Below are 18,811 nucleotides of genomic sequence, written 5' to 3' on the forward strand. Positions count from 1 at the left end.
AGAATTCCCAAGCTCTGGGAGTTGCTGTGGATGTTGGATGTTGTATCTACAGCTGGGCTTTCCCAACAGAAAATTCCCAAGCTCTGGGAGGTTCTGTGGTTGTTGGATCTGAGCCCAGGAGAGAATTCCTGATCTCTTGGAGGTTCTGTGAGTGTTGGATCTGCAGCTGGGCTCTCCTAGGACAGTATTCCTGATCTCTTGGAGGTTCTTAGGGTGCTGGATCTGCAGCTGAGCTCTCCAGCAGAGAATTCCCAGCCCTGGTGCTGTTGGCAGCCCAGCTCTCCAGGGAATCCCAGCATGAAGCACCCTTGGCTGTGTCTGCTGAACCTGGGGAGTTTTTATTCCTTTCAGTGAAGATCGTCAACCTCCTAACTCTGCCCCAACTCCTTCAGGAACCCCTGATCCTCCCACTTTCGCCCTGCCAGGAATGCAGCAGCACACAGGACGTGGCAGCAGGAACAGCAGCCGATTATTTTTGCATATTTTTGTCTGCAGGGCCTTCCTGCCTTCCCTGAGGGAGGGTGACTCGTGTCCCCAGGGCCACCAGGGCCTCCAGCAGCTGAGGTCACCCCTGGGACAGGGCTCTGGGAGCTGTGCCTGGGATCTGAGGGCTCCAGGGAATTCCCAGCTGGGTTGGTGACCCAGGAGTTGCTGGTTGTTGGTAGCTCCGTGCTGATCTGGATCAAAGCCACCTGTCCCAAATGGGGACATTGAAGCACCACCTGTGTGTCCCTCCTTGCCTTGAGAGAAGTGCTGCGGTTTTAGGGTAGCCAGGAATGATGGGTTTGTAACTTCCTGGGGCTAAAAAATGGATCTGTTTTAATCCCAGCAGAACTGGCCTGGCACATCTGAGACTCCCCTGGACGCACGAAATACAGAGAGGAAGAGTTTGGGGCAGGGAGCTGGGAAATGTCCCAGGTTATTTCTTTTTAAAGAGAATATCCTGGAGTGTTAGTGCAGGAAGGGTTTCCCGAAACCCAGGCATCCCTGATTGTAGAATCACAGAAATTCGGGTTGGAAAATCCCTCTGAGCTCGTTGAGTCCACCTGGCACAGCCAAGGCGACCACTGGTGGCTTTTATGGGACAGGGGACTCCGGCACTGCCCTGCCTTCCCTAAGGGAGGGTGACTCATGTCCCCAGGGCCACCAGGGCCTCCAGCAGCTGAGGTCACCCCTGGGGCAGGGCTCTGGGAGCTGTGCCTGGGATCTGAGGGCTCCAGGGGATTCCCAGCTGGGTTGGTGACGCCAGGAGTCGCTGGTTGTTCTGGATCAAAGCCACCTGTCCCAAATGGGGACACTGAAGCACCACCTGTGTGTCCCCTCCCTGCCTTGAGAGAAGTGCTGCAGTTTTAGGGTAGCCAAGGATGGCGGGTTTGTAACTTCCTGGAGCTAAAAATGGATCTGAAATCTGAAATCCAGGGGAATGGACTTTGCACCCCTGATTGTAGAATCACAGAAATGTCAGGTTGGAAAATCCCTCTGAGCTCATTGAGTCCACCTGGCACTGCCAAGGCCACCACTGATGGCTTTGGGGGACAGGGGACTCCAGCACTGCCCTGGGCAGCTGTTTCCACTCTTTCCATGAAGAATTTATTCCCAATATCCAACCTGAACCTCCCCTGGCACAACTTGAGGCTGTTTCCTCTCTTCCTGTTACTCTGGGTTTTCTCTGCAAGCCAAACTTGCCCAAACCCGTGTCCAGGCTGAAGGGGGGGATCAGGATCAGGACCCCATTACTGGGGTCAGAACCCCATTGTTGGACCAGGATATCCCCATTCCTGGGGGTTATTGTGGCTGTTGTGGCCAGGGGAGGGAAACTGAGGCAGGAGGGATGCAATCCCCTGGGATTGAGCTGCAATCCCCACAAACTGCAGGGACAGCAGGGACCCAGACGTTCCCAGGGACAGCCCCTCAGTGCTCAGGGGACTTTCAGATTGATTTTTCCTCCTCTTTGTGTGTTGTCCCCTCCTCCAAAGCCTCCTGCACGGACTCAGGCACTCTCTGCTCTCTCTGTGCTGCCTCTGCGAGGTTTCCATGGGAAACTTTCCAAACAGGGAAATTTCAGCCCACAGGGGAGGTGGCCGGAGCAGGGCCTTTTCCATCTGCCTTGGGAGCTGCTCTCCCCCTCCTCATCTTCCTCCTCCTCCTCTTCCTCCCAGCAGCTCTGCATTCCTGGGAGAGAATTCCCTTCTGCCGGTGTGTTTGCATCCCTGCTGTGTGGAGTTTTTGGATTCAAATTTATTTTATTTTTATTTATTTAATAATAAAATGTAATAATTTATTAATAAATAAAAAATGAACTAATTAATAGATTATTAAATAATTAATAATTAGTTAATATATTTTTTTAAATTTTAATTTAATATTTTATTTTATTTTGTTTAATTTTATTTTTTTATTTTAAATTTCATTTTTATTTTTATTTTATTTTATATTATTTTATTTCATAGTTTTTATTTGATTTTCATTTAAAAAATTTTCATTTATTCTATTTTATTTTAACTACATTTTTTTTTTGTTTGGGCTGGGTTTAAATGTGTGAGATGGCATGTTTATATTTTATATTATATCTAATATAGAATAATATCAGTATTATTAGCGTCATTCTCCTACTAATAATAATTTTATTGATATTATTATATATACAGAACCTTCTGCACAGCAATCAGTTGATGGACCAGCTAAAAACCAGCTAAAACTCTGCCCTGAGACAGAGTTGGGCTGGGTTTTATTATGCTTGGCTGCAGGGAAATGCCTGGGAAAATGGCACTGTGGGTTTGCCAGGATTTTCCCTCCCTAATTGTGGTATCAAGTGTTCCTCAGCTCCCAGGGAAAAGCTCAGGGGGTTGGAGTGCAGGTTCTTTGCAGAGCTTTGGCTTTGCTCAGCTCCTCACACATCATCATCATCACCATCATCACCATCATCATCATCATCCAGGGAATGCAGCCCCAGCCCCAGCCCCCGTGGCTTTTCCTGCTGCCTGGGCTGCCCCAGTTTCTGCAGCGGCAGCAGCAGAGGGAAATGGAAGAGAGTTGAGGGAAATCAAAAGAAATTGAGGGAAACTGAGGGAAATCGAGAGATATTAAGGGAAATCAAGGGAGATCAATTGAAATAACGGGAAATTGAGGGAAATCGAGGCGAATCGAAAGAAATTGAGAGAAACTGAGGGAAATCGAGGCAAATCGAGAGAAATTGAAGGAAATGGAAAGAAATTGAGGGAAATCGAGGAACATCTATTGGAATATGGCTCACAATATTACCAGTTAGATTGTGCCTGGGCCAGTCTGACCCTCGCTGCTGGGCCAAAGGCAGCAACTGCGGTGTATCACCCCAGAGATACCTTGGCTTGCTGGAGATTGCAGCTGGGCACTGAACAAGTCCAGGCTTGTTAGGAACCCCGTTTACCTCAGGAGGAATGGCTTCAGGCGATGGTGAAGAGGAAAAGGAGATGGTTTCTGCTGGAGGGTTTAGCATGGGGGCAAGGGGGAAGGGAGAGAGGTATAGGCACACCTGGGGAAGTGACCTGGAAGTCTAAAATGGGACATTACAGCACACCACAACAAACATCAAGGCAAATTGAGAGAAATTGAGGGAAATCATGGGAAATCGACGGAATTCAAGGGAGATCAAGGGAAATTGAGGAAAATAAAGGGAAATTGAGGGAAATCAATGAAATCTGAGCCCAATTCCAGCTGGAGCTGGAAGTTGTGACTCCAGCTCCCAGGTGGGAAAGGGCAACTCAGAGCTGAGCCCCTGGAAAACCTCAGGGGGGTTGGAAGTTGGCTGGAGAGCCCATGGCTGATGAGGGACGGTCCTTGGGGATGTGGGATTTTGGCCAGAATGGGAGCAATCACCCAGGGGCTCTCAGGGTGGGGAGCAGGAATTCAGGCAAGGGTTCCTCTGGGATGGGTGAGCCCAGCTTGTGCCCAGCCCTGCCCACAGCCCTCCTAAATTGAGACCCAACATTGTGGCTGTAGGAACTCATCCTGGTGCCCATGGATTCAGCAGGATTGATGATTTAGGGCCTCCTTCCAGGTGTTCCACAACCCAGGTCCTTCCTCTGTACCAGTGAGGATGAGTAGGGCTCAAACCCCCCCATTCCCTTAGTCCAAGTGAGAGCCTGAGGTTGGCAAAGCCCCCCTAGCTCACCTGGAATCTCTCACCTGTCTGCAACTCATCTGGAATTTTTTAGGACAAAACTTTGTATCCTCCAGCTCCTGCTGTCCAGAGGGACTGATGGTATCTGGGATCAGTCCTCATTTCCTGGCCTGGCTCTGACAGGAGGCAGGAAATGAGAAATAATTGAATCAGTTCCTACAAATTGGTTTGTCTTGGATGCAGTGTGAGGGATGGGGAAGGGCCTGGGCTGTGTCTGAGGCTTGGAGCACTTCTGTCTCCACCAGAGCAAGGTAGAGAATGTCATTAATAATTGCAGCCCCGGGTGCTGGGAGCAGGGGGAGGTTGATGGGATGGGCTGCTCTGAGGTGATAATCCCAGCCCAATCCATCAGATCCTCTAGGGTGTCGAGGGCTTGTAATAACCTGAGTGGCTTTGGGAATTCTCACAGTGGTATTTATATCTGGAGATCAGAAATTCATCAGCCATCAATGCCCAGTGGTGATGAGGGCAAGAACAGAGCAGAAATTGATGATTTTTTTTTTTTTTTTTTGGTGCTTTCTGAGGATTTTTGTTGCTGCTGGTTCTCAGGTTGTCTCTCCTGTGCTGTTTGGGAGTTTTGTTACCTCAGGAAAAGAGGAATGGGGCAGCTGGGCTTGGTTTTGTTTTCCATGTTTCAATAGAGCCAGAGGCTGTTTGGCTCTCATGCTGTGGAAATAAACCCAGCCTATCAATCATTATTAATGATTGTAATAAATAATAATAATATTAAATATTAATTAAATAATAAATAATCATTATTAATTATTGTAATTATGTGTTAGGAGCACTCCCTGGGGAATTGGGCCTTACCTGGGGAGGTGTCAGACTCATGGAACCATTTGATTCCCCTCTGAGTTCCAGCAGAGCCAAGGGAGGATCCCAGAAGGTTCAGCTGGTGGGAAGCTCCCAGGATGGTGCCAGTGAGGACAGGGATGTGCTCCAGCCCCTCGGGAATTGCACATCCCCAAAAACCTCAGAGGGCTCAGCTGCTGCTGCCAGCCCCGCCCTGGGGAGGGCTTGAGATCCCAAAGGGGGCATTTCTCCTGGAAAATCATGCTGCTGCTCCCCACCAGGTTCTGCTGGAGCTTCTCTTGGAGGATCACCTGGAGCATCTCCAGGAGCTTCTTCTGGAGCTCCTCCTGGAGCTTCTCCTGCAGCTCATTCTAGAGATTCTCCTGGAGCTTCTCCTGGAGCTTCTCCTGGAACATCTCCTGGTGCATCTCCTGGTGCATCTCCTGGAGCTTCTCCTGGAGCATCTCCTGGAGCATCTCCTGGTGCATCTCCTGGTGCATCTCCTGGTGCATCTCTTGGTGCATCTCCTGGAGCATCTCCTGGTGCATCTCTTGGTGCATCTCTTGGTGCATCTCTTGGTGCATCTCTTGGTGCATCTCCTGGAACATCTCCTGGTGCATCTCCTGGAGCATCTCCTGGAGCATCTCCTGGTGCATCTCCTGGAGCATCTCCTGGAGCATCTCCTGGAGCTTCTCCTGGAGCTTCACTTGGGAGCTTCACTTGGAGCATCTCCTGGAGCTTCTCCTGGAGCATCTCCTGGAGCTCCTTCTGGCACTGGCAGCAGGGCTATCCAGGCTGGCTGGTGAAGGTGTTTGGGGATCCAGTGTTGGTGTTGAAGGAGTTGTTCCATCATGCTCAGCATGCCAAGTTCCCATCCCAAATCCTCCCAAATCCAGGCCCTTCCTGTAATTGCAGAGCGTCACAGGGCCGGCCCTTGGATGGGGATGGGGAATTGGGAATAACAGGCAGGGTTCAGGATGTCCAGGCCATGGATGGGTATTCCTGGCACTGGAGAAGGAGCAATCCAATATTCCCTGCAGGGCTGGAGCTGCTGGAAGCTCCAAAATGTTTGGGTCTCTGTTGCTAAGGGATAAATGCTGGGGATAAACACAAATCCTGACCTTGCCAAGCCCTGGGCCCCTCCAGGGTGGGTTCAGCCCCTTCTCAGAGAGGATCAATCCCCAAGGAGAGCCTCTCCAGCCTGTGCTGGTGCACAGGAAGTTTTCTTTCCTTTCATCATCCCTAAATGAGCTCCCGTGGAGCTCCCAAAGCTGAGGGAGCAGTGGGAGGGCAGAGGCAGGAGGTCACTGCCAGAGCATCCCGGCCAAATCTCCCAGCAGAACTTCCAGGAAGAGGAGCTGAGCCCCCATGGGACAGGGAAAAAACAAAAGGATGTGACAGAGCAGACAGAGCCCAGAGGAGGGGTCCGGTCTGAGCCAGTTTTGTGGCTCATTTGTACAGAAAAATCAGTGTTTCCTATTCCACCCCTTAAAAACAGCATTGCTGGAGCTGCCTGAGGCTGAGGGGAAGCTGGAAGTGACCACAAATCCCTGGATTACACCCCTGGGAGAAAGGAGCTGAAGTTTTTGAAGTTTGTTTGAATGAGGCAGCAGCACCAGGGAAATCTTTTGGGTCATAGGAAATACTTTAAAAATTTGGCACAAATGAGGGCTGGAAATTCCCTTCAGTCGCTGGGAGTATTTGGGGTATTTAAGGGGATCCCTGGCCAGACAGTGAGGAAACGCAAGGATCCTGGAGGATCTGTGGCCACCAGCACCAGTGAACAGAGGCACTGGGTCAGGGGAAGGCTCTTCAAGTCCCTAATTTTATTAAAATAAACTGATTCAAATAAATTCTATTTCAATGTCGTTCTGTAGCTCTGACTGCAGTTCATGTCTCATCCACTGCAGTGAGTGCCAACAGGCTCCTCATTCCCCCTGTCAGGGATTTCATGATAAAATGCATTTGTTGATGTTAAAAAGATTATTATAAATTTGGAAATATGGCATCACTTAGAATTATGGAATCGTGTAATGGTTTGGGTTGGAAGGGAACTTAAATCTCACCCAGTGGCATGGCAGGGACACCTCCCACTGTGCCAGGTGCCCCAGCCTGGCCTTGGGCACTGCCAGGGCTCCAGGGGCAGCCACAGCTGCTCTGGGCACCCTGGCACAGCCCAAACCTCTCTAACCAGGCCTTGCCAGGCTACAAACCCCCTGTGGCAAATGGCACTGGGGGCACCTGGAACCAGCCAGGAAATCATTCTTTCCTTTCCTTTCTCCATTTGCTGCAATGGGTTTTGGTGCTGGTTTCCATCCTTGGTTCAGGAATGTGAATGCCAGAGTGGTTTGGGTGGGAAGGGATCTTCAATGGCAGCTGATTGCAGCCCAGGGACACCTGCCACTGTGCCAGGTGCTGCCAGCCCCAATGCCCAGCCTGGCCCTGGGCACTGCCAGGGCTCCAGGGGCAGCCACAGCTGCTCTGGCAATTCCAGCCCAGCCCCTGCCCACCCTGCCAGGGAACAATTCCCAATTGCCAAGATCCCATCCAGCCCTGCCCTCTGGCACTGGCAGCCATTCCCTGCCTCCTGTCCCTCCATCCTTGTCCCCAGTCCCTCTGCAGCTCTCCTGGAGCCCCTTCAGGCCCTGCAAGGGCTCTGAGCTCTGCCTGGAGCCTTCTCCTCTCCAGGGCAGCACCCTCAGCTCTCCCAGCCTGGCTCCAGAGCGGCTCCAGCCCTGCAGTAGCTCTGGCACCTCCTGTGGACTTGTTTCCATCACTGACCTTAATCCTGAACAATTTATTCAGGAAATTTAGGGTAACAAGTGCCACAGAGACCCTGAAGTGTGACCCTACAGGGAGGGCAGGGTGCTGGGAATAAAACCTGGAATACGGCCAGGAGTGAGAGGCAGGATGAGTGACAGAGGGACAAGAGCAGTCTGGAATTAAATAAATTTAATTTTTCATAGCATATGGAGCAGGGGCTGCAGGAGGAGCTGTTGGAGAGCCAGGGGTGGACATGTCACCCCCAGGCATTGTTGTCACCCCTCTGGAAGGTGGCCAATCCATCCTGGGGGGAACAGAACTGGAGTGAGACCCATCATCTGTGGGGATTTCTGTGCCAGACTTCCCCTGTGAATATTTTATGAATCAGCTGGATGAGTCGCTGGTTGTTTTTTCCTTTTTTTATCTCGTATTTCATTCGGTTTCTGTTTGATCTTGCGAGGCTGGAGCAGTGCCCAGGGCGGGGGGTGCATGCTCACAAATATGAACTTCAGTGCCGTGGTCCAACCTGTCTGACTGCTGCTGGGGAGCCAAAACCACCCCAATAAAATGGGAAAAGATGCAATTAAATGTGCTGGGAATGTAATCTGGGACAATTCTTGAAGAAATCTGGTTTGGAGGAACTGGATTACACTGGGAAATTATCCTTATCAATGAACAGAGCAGGTGTTGGCACAGCTGGACACTGTCGGCACAAGGACAATACAGAGATACTTAATACAATCAGAAATTAAAGATTTGGTACTAAATCTGAATATTTTTAACCAAAGTGCATTCATTGGATTTCATAGCATATGGCAGCATGTTTCCTTCACGTATTGTAGTTTCATGACATTGTAGTGTAGGTGCAGTTATGTGTAGCTGCGTGATTCATTTCAAAAATATAGCTATGATGTAGCTATTATAAAATAAAATATATATTTTAATAATATATAGTAAATATAATAAAATATATTAAATATATATTATAATTATATATTTATATATAATTACAAAATAGAATATATTTATATATTAAATAAAATATGGTATTATAATATATAAATATTACTATGATGCAGCTATTATAAAATAAAATATATATTATAATAATAGCTAAAATATGTAAAATACATAAAATATATATAGATATATGTATTAATTTATATGTTTATTTTAAAATATAGTATATTTTATATAAAATAAACTAAAATATATATTATAGTAATAAATAAATATATTTAAGATATATTAAAGTATATTTTGTAACAATATATATTTAGATATGTATCAAAAATATATAATAATATATATTTTTAAATATACTTATGATGCTATAGCTATTAATTGCTATAGCAATTAATCATAGCTGTGTGTAGCTATGATTAATTTCAAAAATGCATTAGTCCAGAGTTATTATCAGCTTGGTTTGATAATGTACAGTTTTGCATCAGCAGTGATGAAGCTTTGATTTATTCTCAAAACATCCAAAAAACACTGTCTCATCCCTGGCATTGCTCTTTGCTGCATTTCTTCTACCCTCCTTCTGTCCCTGTGGTGTTGGATTTAGGGTTGATTTGGGTTTTGGGGCTCTGCAGGAGTTTGGGCTAATTTGGGTTTTGGAGCTCTGTAGGACTTTGGGTTCAGTTTGGGTTTTGGGGTTCTTCAGGACTTTGGGTTCACTTTGGGTTTCGGGGCTCTGCAGGGCCTGGGTGAGGAGTTTGGGTTTAGTTTGGGTCCAGTTTTGGGTTTGGGGCTTTACAGGAGCTGGATGGGGACTTTGGGTCCAGTTTGGGTTTTGGTGTTTTGCAGGAGTTTGAGTTTAGTTTGGGTATTGGAGCTCTGCAGGGGCTGGATGGGGAGTTTGGGTTAATTTGGGTTTTGGGGTTCTGCAGGAGTTTGGGTTTAGTTTGAATTTTGAGGTTCTTCAGGGGCTGGGTGAGGAGTTTGAGTTTAGTTTGAGTTTTAGGGCCCTGCAGGAGTTTAGATTTAGTTTGGGGCTTGGGGCTCTGCAGGAGTTTGGGCTAATTTGGGTTCTGGGACTCTGCAGAAGCTGGGTGAGGAGTTTGGGTTTAGTTTGGGTATTGGAGCTCTGCAAGGGCTGGGTGAGGAGTTTGGGTTAATTTGGGTCCAGTTTGGGTTTTGGGGCTCTGCAGGAGTTTGAGTTTAGTTTGGGTATTGGAGCTCTGCAGGGGCTGGGTGAGGAGTTTGGGTTTAGTTTGGGGTTTTGGGGCTCTGCAGGAGTCTGGGTTAATTTGGGTTCCAGGGCTCTGCAGGGGCTGAGTGAGGAGTTTGGTTTAATTTGGGGTTTGGAGCCCTGCAGGAGCTCTCTGGTCATTGTGTGGCATCATCTGGGGACAGGGACACTCAGCCCAGCCCTCAGAGAGAGGCGGGGAAGCCCCTGCATTGCCTGTCTGCTCCTAAAATTGGGTTTAATGGGGGAAGCCCAGCAGGGACTAATTAGTGAGTGCACGCAATTAGTGCAACCCTGCTTTTGTTCACGCTCTGGTGGCTGAGGCTCACACTGCACTGGAATCCTCTCACCTTGCTCTGCGCTGCCATTTCCCCTTCCTGCTCCCCTCTGAGTGCATTTGAGCCAGGTTTGCAGTCTGGGGCGCTGTGGGGCTGCCTGTGTTTTGTGAGGTTTGTGCTCTGCACTGGTTTGCAGTGCCAGTTAAATGATTTCAGCATGGATACGACAATTAAATGATTTCAGCAGAGAGGACAGAGCAGCCCTAATGAGCAGAGCTGTAATTCCACCTCTGTGAGAGCAGAAGGTGCCACAACCCCAAACTGAACCATCCTCCACTCAGGCATGACGTTGAGGAGGAACATAGAACTGGTTTTGCTTTCTTTTCTGTTTTTGCAGCTTTCCATCCACACCCAGCTCTGCTTGCGTTCATTGCACTCAGGGTCCCTCCTGGACACCCCACACCCCTGCAGGGGCAGCTCCAGGGTGAGGGATCAGGAACAGGGTCAGGGATCAGGAAGAGGGTGAGGGAACAGGATCAGGGATCAGGAATAGGGTGAGGGATCATGAAAGGGATCAGGAACAGGATCAGGCACAGGAACAAGATCAGGAGCAGGGTGAGGAATCAGGAACAGGATCAGGGATCAGGAATAGGGTGAGGGATCAGGAACAGGATCAAGGATCAGGATCAGGAATAGGGTGAGGGATCAGGAACGGGATCAGGAACGGGATCAGGAATAGGGTGAGGGATCAGGAACAGGATCAAGGATCAGGAAGAGGGTGAGGGATCAGGAACAGGATCAGGGATCAGGAAGAGGGTGAGGGAGCAGGAACAGGATCAGGGATCAGGAATAGGGTGAGGGATCTGGAACAGGATCAGGAATGGGATCAGGAAGAGGGTGAGGGATCAGGAACGGGATCAGGCACAGGAACAAGATCAGGAACAGGGTGAGGGATCAGGCATGGGGTGAGGGATCAGGAAGAGGATTGGGGATCAGGAACAGGATTGAGGATCAGGAACAAGACCAGGGATCAGGGACAGGGTGAGGGATCAGGAACAGGATCACTCCTTCACCCTGTCAATGTGTCCCCCATAGTGACAGTCACCCTCTCCCCACATGGTGTGTCCCTGGTGCTGGGGCTCCCCCGGCTCCCACCCTCCTCTGCAGTTTCCAGCTGGTTCTGGCTATAAGGATCCTTTATTCCAGCCAGGCAAAAGCAGATTTTGTGCCAGCTCCTCCCAGGTCCATCCATCCCCAGCTTTGTTGTGCTGCTGTGGTCGTGCCTTGTTTGTCTGGGTGCAATATCCCTGTCTGGAAAACCGGGATGCTGGAGGGTTCGTGGAGCTTTTAGAGAGCTGGAAATGCCATTGTCTGACAGGAATCCCTCTGCTTGTCCTGCTGGAGCTTGGCACCAGCCAAAGAACATCTCAGGGTGAGTGTCTGGCCTTGAGGACACACCTGTGTGTCTGACATCCTCAGCCCCAGGGATTCCACAGGGAAAGCTGAGGAATTCTGCTGCACACTGAGCTTCAGAGTGGTCATTTTGTACCAGGGAGCTGTGAGGGAGGCAATTAATGATCAGTAATTAGTGGCACTGTGTGAGTTACACATTTATCTGGCAAATTTTGCAGGAGACATAAAGCAGAAATGAGATCAGTTAATCCCAGAGCAGCCTGTCAGGAATGTCCCAAGGATTCAGCCAAGCCAGATGAGTGGGCAGCCTGGTGACAAATGGAATGTGCCATCAACAAACCCAAAATCTGACACCAAAGGCAAAAACTCCAGAGCTGGACTCAGTTCTTGCCAGGGAACCAAACCCAGCAGCTCAGGACAGGCATCAGATATCCCATTCCTCTTCCTGTGCACCCAAAATCCAAAAAGCAAACAAAGGATTTGATCAAATGTCAAAACCAGTCGAGGAAATACTTCTTCAGTTGCTGTGAAAGCCTCCAGGGGTGTTCTTTGAGACAGCATCGAGCTTCAAATCATGAAAATTCACAGAATTAAAGCTAATTTTTAAAATTTTAATAATTAAAATGTAACCAATGTACCCAGGCTGTGACCAGCAAGGTCACACCAGCAAAGCCTTTGCAGGGCAAGGCAAAATACTGGTGGAGTTTAAAAAAAAACTTGAAAAAGGAAGCACAGAGGGGAAGGAGTGATTCAGCCATGAGCAATGAGTCCCCCAGAAACCTGCTCTGCCTCCCTGTCTGCCAACCACCGAACTTCCTTCCCCCCTGGCTGTCCAAGGGTTGATCCTGTGGTTTCCAGCCACATGGAGATTTTGGATGTGCCTCACAGCACTGAGGGGAAGAAAAAAAGAAGTGTTTGTGGCTAAAAATGATGGTCAGGAATTTGTAAGAACCAATCCTGAGAACTGAAGCTCCTCGAGGCTGGGAGGCAGTGAATGCTGCATGGGGTTGGGTTTCAGCTGGAGGGAAGGAGCTGAGACAGAGCCTCCTCCAGGTTTGTGTTTTCCCATTTTCGGGTTTCCTGTGCTCCTGACAGGGATTTTGGGCCCATTCTGAGGCTCTCAGGTCTCTGGTGCTCAGGGTTGTGGTGGTGTTCACAGAGGTTACAGGATGAGGGAAGAGAAGAGAATCTTGACTCCATGTTTCAGAAGGGTGATTTATTATTTTATGACATATATTAAAATAAAATAAAATTATACATTAAAACTATGCTAAAAGAATAGAAAGAAGGATTTCATCAGAAGGCTTGAAAGGAAAGGAATGATAATAAAATCTTATGACTGCTCACAGCCTCGACACAGGTGGCTGTCATTGGTCATCAAGTAAAAACAATTTCACATGCTGGTTAAACAATTCTCCAGATCAGATTCCAAAGCAGCAAAACATGGGGAAGCTGAAGCCTCTCAGCTTCTCTGGAGAAAAAATCCTAATGAAAAGATTTTTCATAAAATACGTCTGTGACACAGGGTGACACCAGCCCTGCCGAGGCTGTGCCAGCTCCTCCTGCCCTGACAGGGGTTTGCAGGATTGGCCCCAGATCTGCCTGCAGGAAACACCAAAGAACCTTCCAAAAATGCACCAAGGAGCTGGATTTTGATTTCTGTGTGTGTGTGTTGGAAAGGATTGTTCCCTAAATCAGTGTCTGGGCTCATGAAGGCCATTAACCCCCACGTTCCCCAACATTTCTGTGTGGAGGGGAGCGTGGCACTGCAGGGCTGGAGATGCTAAGGATGGGATTAGGATGGGCTGGGATAAGGATGGGATTAGGAATTCCTCAGGGCTCTGGAAGAGAAGCCCAGATTGCTGCCACAAACCCACAAACCTCATCTGTGGCTATGCCCAGATCTGCCTGCAGCAAACCCTGTGGAGCAGGGAAGGTCCTGTGCCAGGGTAAATCCTCACATGGAGTGTGAGCTGTTGTCATCTTGTTTTTTCAAGTTTTTCTGATGTTTACATTCTTGTAGTAAACTTTCTCACACACTTCATGTAAATAACTTTTTGTTTTGCATTCTTTTGTGGAGGAAATTTGATGGACTGTTGGTTTGTCCAGTGTCATTGGAGAGGTGGCACTGTCACCCTCCAATCCAGTCACTTTTGGAAATCTATAATATATAATATTATATATATACATATATATATACATATATATATACATATACATATATATATACATATATATATACATATACATGTATATATATAATATTATATATTTATATATATATGCACACACATACATACATACATATATATATACATGCATATATATATAATATAGATATCTATAGATATGTGCAATATATATATAACCTATAACATATAATATATATATATATATATATATAATATATTTATTATATATTATATATAATATGTAATCTCTTATCTGAGCTATAAATGTTGAAGTCAGAAATTAAACTTCCCTCTTTTTTTACCTTGGGAGAGCTGCACGTCCACATTGTGTTATTTTGTGTCCTGTAGTGACAAGCTGTGCCTGATTTATCTTTCTGATGCAAATCAGATGGGCACAGGAGCAGGGAAATGGGATCACACTGAAGGAATTATGTCCATAAATCTATTGCAGCCCTCAGAGCAGGCAGACGGCATCTGCAGAGCCTTCTCTGGGTTATGGCACTGTCACCTCCTGTTCCTTGGTGTTCCTTGAGAGGAATTTGCTTTTCCTCTCTCTCCCCTCTCCCTGCCTGTTTTCCACATGCTTTCAGGGATCTGTAAGGGAATATCTGTGCTGAGGCTGGCAGAGTGTCAGATGAAGTGCAATGCCTGATTCCAGATTCAATCACATGGCTGCTTTAATGCAGCCTGATGGCTTTAATGAGCCTGAGGAAGGGACACACAAACATTTCTGATGGCTTTAATGAGCCACACAAACATTTCCACGGGAGGCTGGAATTAAGGGCAGTGCAAGTCCAAGGCTGATAAAGGAGCAGTTCCAGGTTTGAAATGGCCAGGTGGCTCCCAGCACACTGACAGGAAGGGAGGAGGCAGAGGAGGAAGCCTGCAGTACAAACCTGAGCAGAAAAAATCCGGATTCCTGATTCCTTTTGCTCCTGCCTGCAGTACAAACCTGAGCAGAAAAAAATCAGGATTCCTGATTCCTTTTGCTCCTTCTGCTACTTAAACACTGCCTGAACAAAGAAGAGACAGGAACCATCCCTGACAAACCTGAGTCCTGGAATCCTTTAGGGCTAAATGGAGATAACTGGGCATACTGGGATGGAGACTGGGGCACTGTGGGAGCTCTCAGCTCAGTCTCCTCTGGCCAGATAATGAGAACCTTGTGATGATGGGTGTTGATGTTGGGTTTTTTTAGGTTTTTTTGTGGGGGTTTGGATGGTTGGGAATGGCAGGATGGGGTGGCGTTGTTGTGGCTTCAGTCCCAGCAGAAAAAATAAAGTATTTGGGCCACCAGGTGACCCTGGTGATGATCCAGAGAACTCCTGCTGATGCTGAAGGACAGAATCACAAACTGTTTGACACCAAAGCCCGGTTTGTGCTACTGGTGCAGACTGGGGCTGTCTGAATGCCCAATTTTTGTCTCTTTCCTTTAATTTGTCTCCAAAGCTGAACCTGTGACCTCACCCCTGAGCTCAGGAGAGCTCAATCCCCTCTGAGCACCTCAGGAGCAGCTCAGGCTCCTCTGAGCACCTCAACCCCCCTCTCAGCATCTCAGGAGCAGCTCAATGCCCTGTGAGCATCCCAGGAGCAGCTCATTCCCCTCTGAGCACCTCCCACAGCTCTGAGCAGAGCCAAGGGGCTCAGCCAGCACTGGGAAGGGCTCAGTCCCCGCTCACTGCCTCCAGCCAGCAGGATCAGCCCGAATTTCAGCTCCCAAACACCCCCATGGAGATGGAACTGCCTGGGCTCTTCCTGAGGGAAAGGAACAAAGTGTGGGGGAGATCCAAGGGTCCCTGCAGCGGGACTCACCCACTTCCAACCCCACCCTACAGGCAGCTGGGAGGGTTTCCATGGGTGCATCCTGTGCAGGTCTCGGGTTTTTGGTTGTTAATTGCTGCCCTGAGATGTGCAGGATGTCTCTGCTTTGGCCTGTGCAGCTGAAGAGCGAGTCTGGACTCTTCACTTTTCGGTCTTGAGGTTGTTTATTAATTCTTATCTATAAAATTTTCTTTCTGCCCAGCTGAGATCTGCTCAGCAGGGCAGCCACAGGCACTCTGTGTTGTTCTTTTATACTACAAACTACGTATAACATATTTACACTTAATTCCCAATACCTATCACCTGTGTTAGACAGTGCACTTCTACTCTAAACCAATCCCAAAGTGCCAACATCACTGCAGAAAATGGAGAACAAGAAGAAGAAGGAGAAAGGCTGGACACGCCCAGATTCCTCCATCTTGTCCCCATAATCCCCATACCAAAAATCCTAAAGTCTACATTTTCACTCTGTGATCATTTTGTTATTACACCATTCAAACCTGTGTGACTTTCATGTCCTCATACAAAGCTGGTAACTTGCTCCAGGGGTCAAAATCAAATCCCAAGGTGTTCTGGGCTGTGTGCCAGGGTCTCTGAGCCCCACGATGGGGTCCTTGGCAACTCTGAACACCCAGAGGGATATGCTGAGTTCCCTCATGCAGGCCGTGCCATTCCCATCCTCTCAGTTCTGGGCTGGTCTTTGTGTGGCTTTTTTAACTCAGTTTTAAATTAGTCTTGTTTTTCTACATTAGAAATACATAAGTTTTAGTATTTATCATATATTCACTCACTGAAGTGCTCAATCTATTGCAGTGCAGCTGTTTCTGCTCAAGTTTCTCCTCAGTCTGGCTGCTGTTTTCTCACCTTCTGGTTTGGAACAGGCTTCACTGGGAAGATACTAAAACCTGACTGATAGTGTTGGATGCCTTTGGATCTCCTATTAAGAGGCTTTAGACAGCCTGATTTTTCCAGGGTGGATGTTTGGAGATTTCTGAAGACCAGACTTAATTCCTCCTGGGTAGAAAAATGACTTGCAAGAAGTGCCATGCTTCAAAAATTTGGCCTCTTTAAGATCTGAGGGGAGCAATTTGATGTTACCTTATTCTCCTTGTGCTGCAAGTACAGGAAATTGCTGCCTTCATTTGCTGAGCAGCAGGAGGCTCAAAGATTTGTCTCAGTCTTACAAGGGTTGTTCAACCCCCCCATCCTGCAGCCTTCCCCATGCACTCAAGCCTGGACAGAAAATCAAATCTGTAATGGGGAGGAAGGATGACCAATCTCATTCTCTTGGGTAAACCTAAATCGTGATCCTGTGCCAAAGATAAAAGAGCCTGGAGTCTGCAGAGTTTACATTTAGTGGTAGCACAATTAATTTATTAGAAAAAAGGATGTTTTCTTCTCTTTGTGTCCATTCTGCGTGTCTCATTCAGGCTGTGCAGGGCTCACAGGGGGGTTTGTGGCATTGGTGACATCTCAGGTGGCAGCCTGGAGGGTGGGAGATGTGTCCCAGGTGCTTTGGCTGGGATGAGTTGTCCCAGCACCTGCAGAGGCAGACTGGGCATGTTTGAAATGGCAGGGACTGAGAGGCAGCTGGGCTGGCCTGGGACAAACTCTGTCCAGCCTGGCCTGGGCCAAACTTTGTCCAGCTTCGCTTGGGCCAAACCCTGTCCAGCCCGGCCTGGGCCAAATTCTGTCCAGCCTGGCCCAGGACAAACTGTCCATCATGGCCTGGGCCAAACCCTGTCCAGCCCGGCCTGGGCCAAATTCTGTCCAGCCTGGCCCAGGACAAACTGTCCATCGTGGACTGGGCCAAATCCTGTCCAGCCTGGCCTGGGACAAATCCTGTCCAGCCTGGCCTGGGTTCCTCAGTTTCTGGTTGAGGATGGGGGACACCATCCTAGTGGGGTGTCCTCATGACTCTGTCCATCCTGCTCTGGGCCAAACCCTGTCCAGTCTGGTCTGGGTGTCTCAGTTTGTGGTTGAGGATGGGGCACAGCAGCACAGTGGGGTGTCCCTGTGTCCCAGCTCAGTTTTGGGCTCTTGGTGGTCACAGAGCAGCAGATTCAGGACATGAGACCATCCTGGATGTGTCTGGAAGCACCTGGGCACAGCTTTGGGTGCTAATTCACAATTAGCCTAATTACCCAGAGTTACCAAACAGCAACCAAGACCTGTGGTGTCAATAACATTCTGAACTAACCCAGCAAAGTTGTGACTTCTTCTGTTGAGGTGGGAATCTTCTTTTTTTTTTTTCTTTTTTTTTTTTTCCCCTTTATCACGCCACCTGTTGCTCATAGGTACAAATCAAACGAAGAGTATGTGTATGTGCGAGGCCGTGGAAGAGGGAAGTATGTTTGTGAGGAGTGTGGAATTCGCTGCAAGAAACCCAGCATGCTGAAGAAACACATTCGCACGCACACAGACGTCAGGCCGTACGTCTGCAAGTACTGTAACTTTGCTTTTAAAACCAAAGGTAAGCCACAGCCAGCTGCCAGCTCCTCTGCTCAGGGTGCTGGCACTGCCAGCCTGCTGGGGGCACCCAAAAAGGGCGAGGGAAGGCATTGCCAGGGGCTGGCAAAGCCCCCCAGTTGGAGGGAGGGGGATGAGGGAGTTGGAAATTGGTTGGTGTTTCCAGAAGAGCATCCCTGCCATCCTCCTTGTGCTTGTCCAAGGAGAAAGTCCTGAAATGCAGCTTCTCTGGCAGGGCTTTCAGAACAAAACCAGGAGCTCCAGGCTGAGCCCCTGGATCCAGGCTCTGGGGGGCCTCTCCTGCTGCTCTGCCCATTCTCATCCTCTGCAGTTGCATGTGGCTTCCACATTCTCTGTATCACATCAAAGGACCTTATCGCTAAAGGTTTTCATCCCAGGACATCAAGCCATCAATGCCACCAGGTGTGCTCTGCCATGGCCTCAGTGAGGGTGTCAGGGAGAGTAGGCAGGAGCCTGTAAACCACAGGCAGAATAAAACTTCATTCCATGAGAAATGGGGAATGGGACCTTCCAAATGGGCCAGAGGTGCCTTTGACTTCTTGTAGGGGTCTGGCATGGTGGGTTGGACAAAGATCTGGTGGCAGCAAGTCTTGGGATAAGGCAGCAGCAAGTGTGGGGCTCGGGTTCTTGGTTACAGCTTGACAGAGCTCAGGGAGCCTTTGGACAATGCTTTTGAGCACATTTAGGAGTTTTGGGGCCTGTCTTGGTTTGG

The 18,811-nt window shown here is 48.4% G+C and overlaps 1 protein-coding gene across 3 annotated transcripts in view; it reads left to right on the forward strand.

The window, feature by feature from the left end:
• Window positions 1-18,811, forward strand: part of HIVEP3 (HIVEP zinc finger 3) — a 370,775-nt gene that overhangs the window by 324,968 nt on the left and 26,996 nt on the right. For all 3 annotated transcript variants that reach the window (XM_063177548.1, XM_063177546.1, XM_063177547.1), the window contains one exon: window positions 17,907-18,082. In XM_063177548.1, coding sequence (XP_063033618.1) covers window positions 17,907-18,082 — 176 coding nt within the window. The remainder of the gene's footprint in view (window positions 1-17,906; window positions 18,083-18,811) is intronic.

The sequence above is a fragment of the Melospiza melodia genome, chromosome 27 (assembly GCF_035770615.1).
Source record: "Melospiza melodia melodia isolate bMelMel2 chromosome 27, bMelMel2.pri, whole genome shotgun sequence".
NCBI lineage: Eukaryota > Metazoa > Chordata > Aves > Passeriformes > Passerellidae > Melospiza > Melospiza melodia.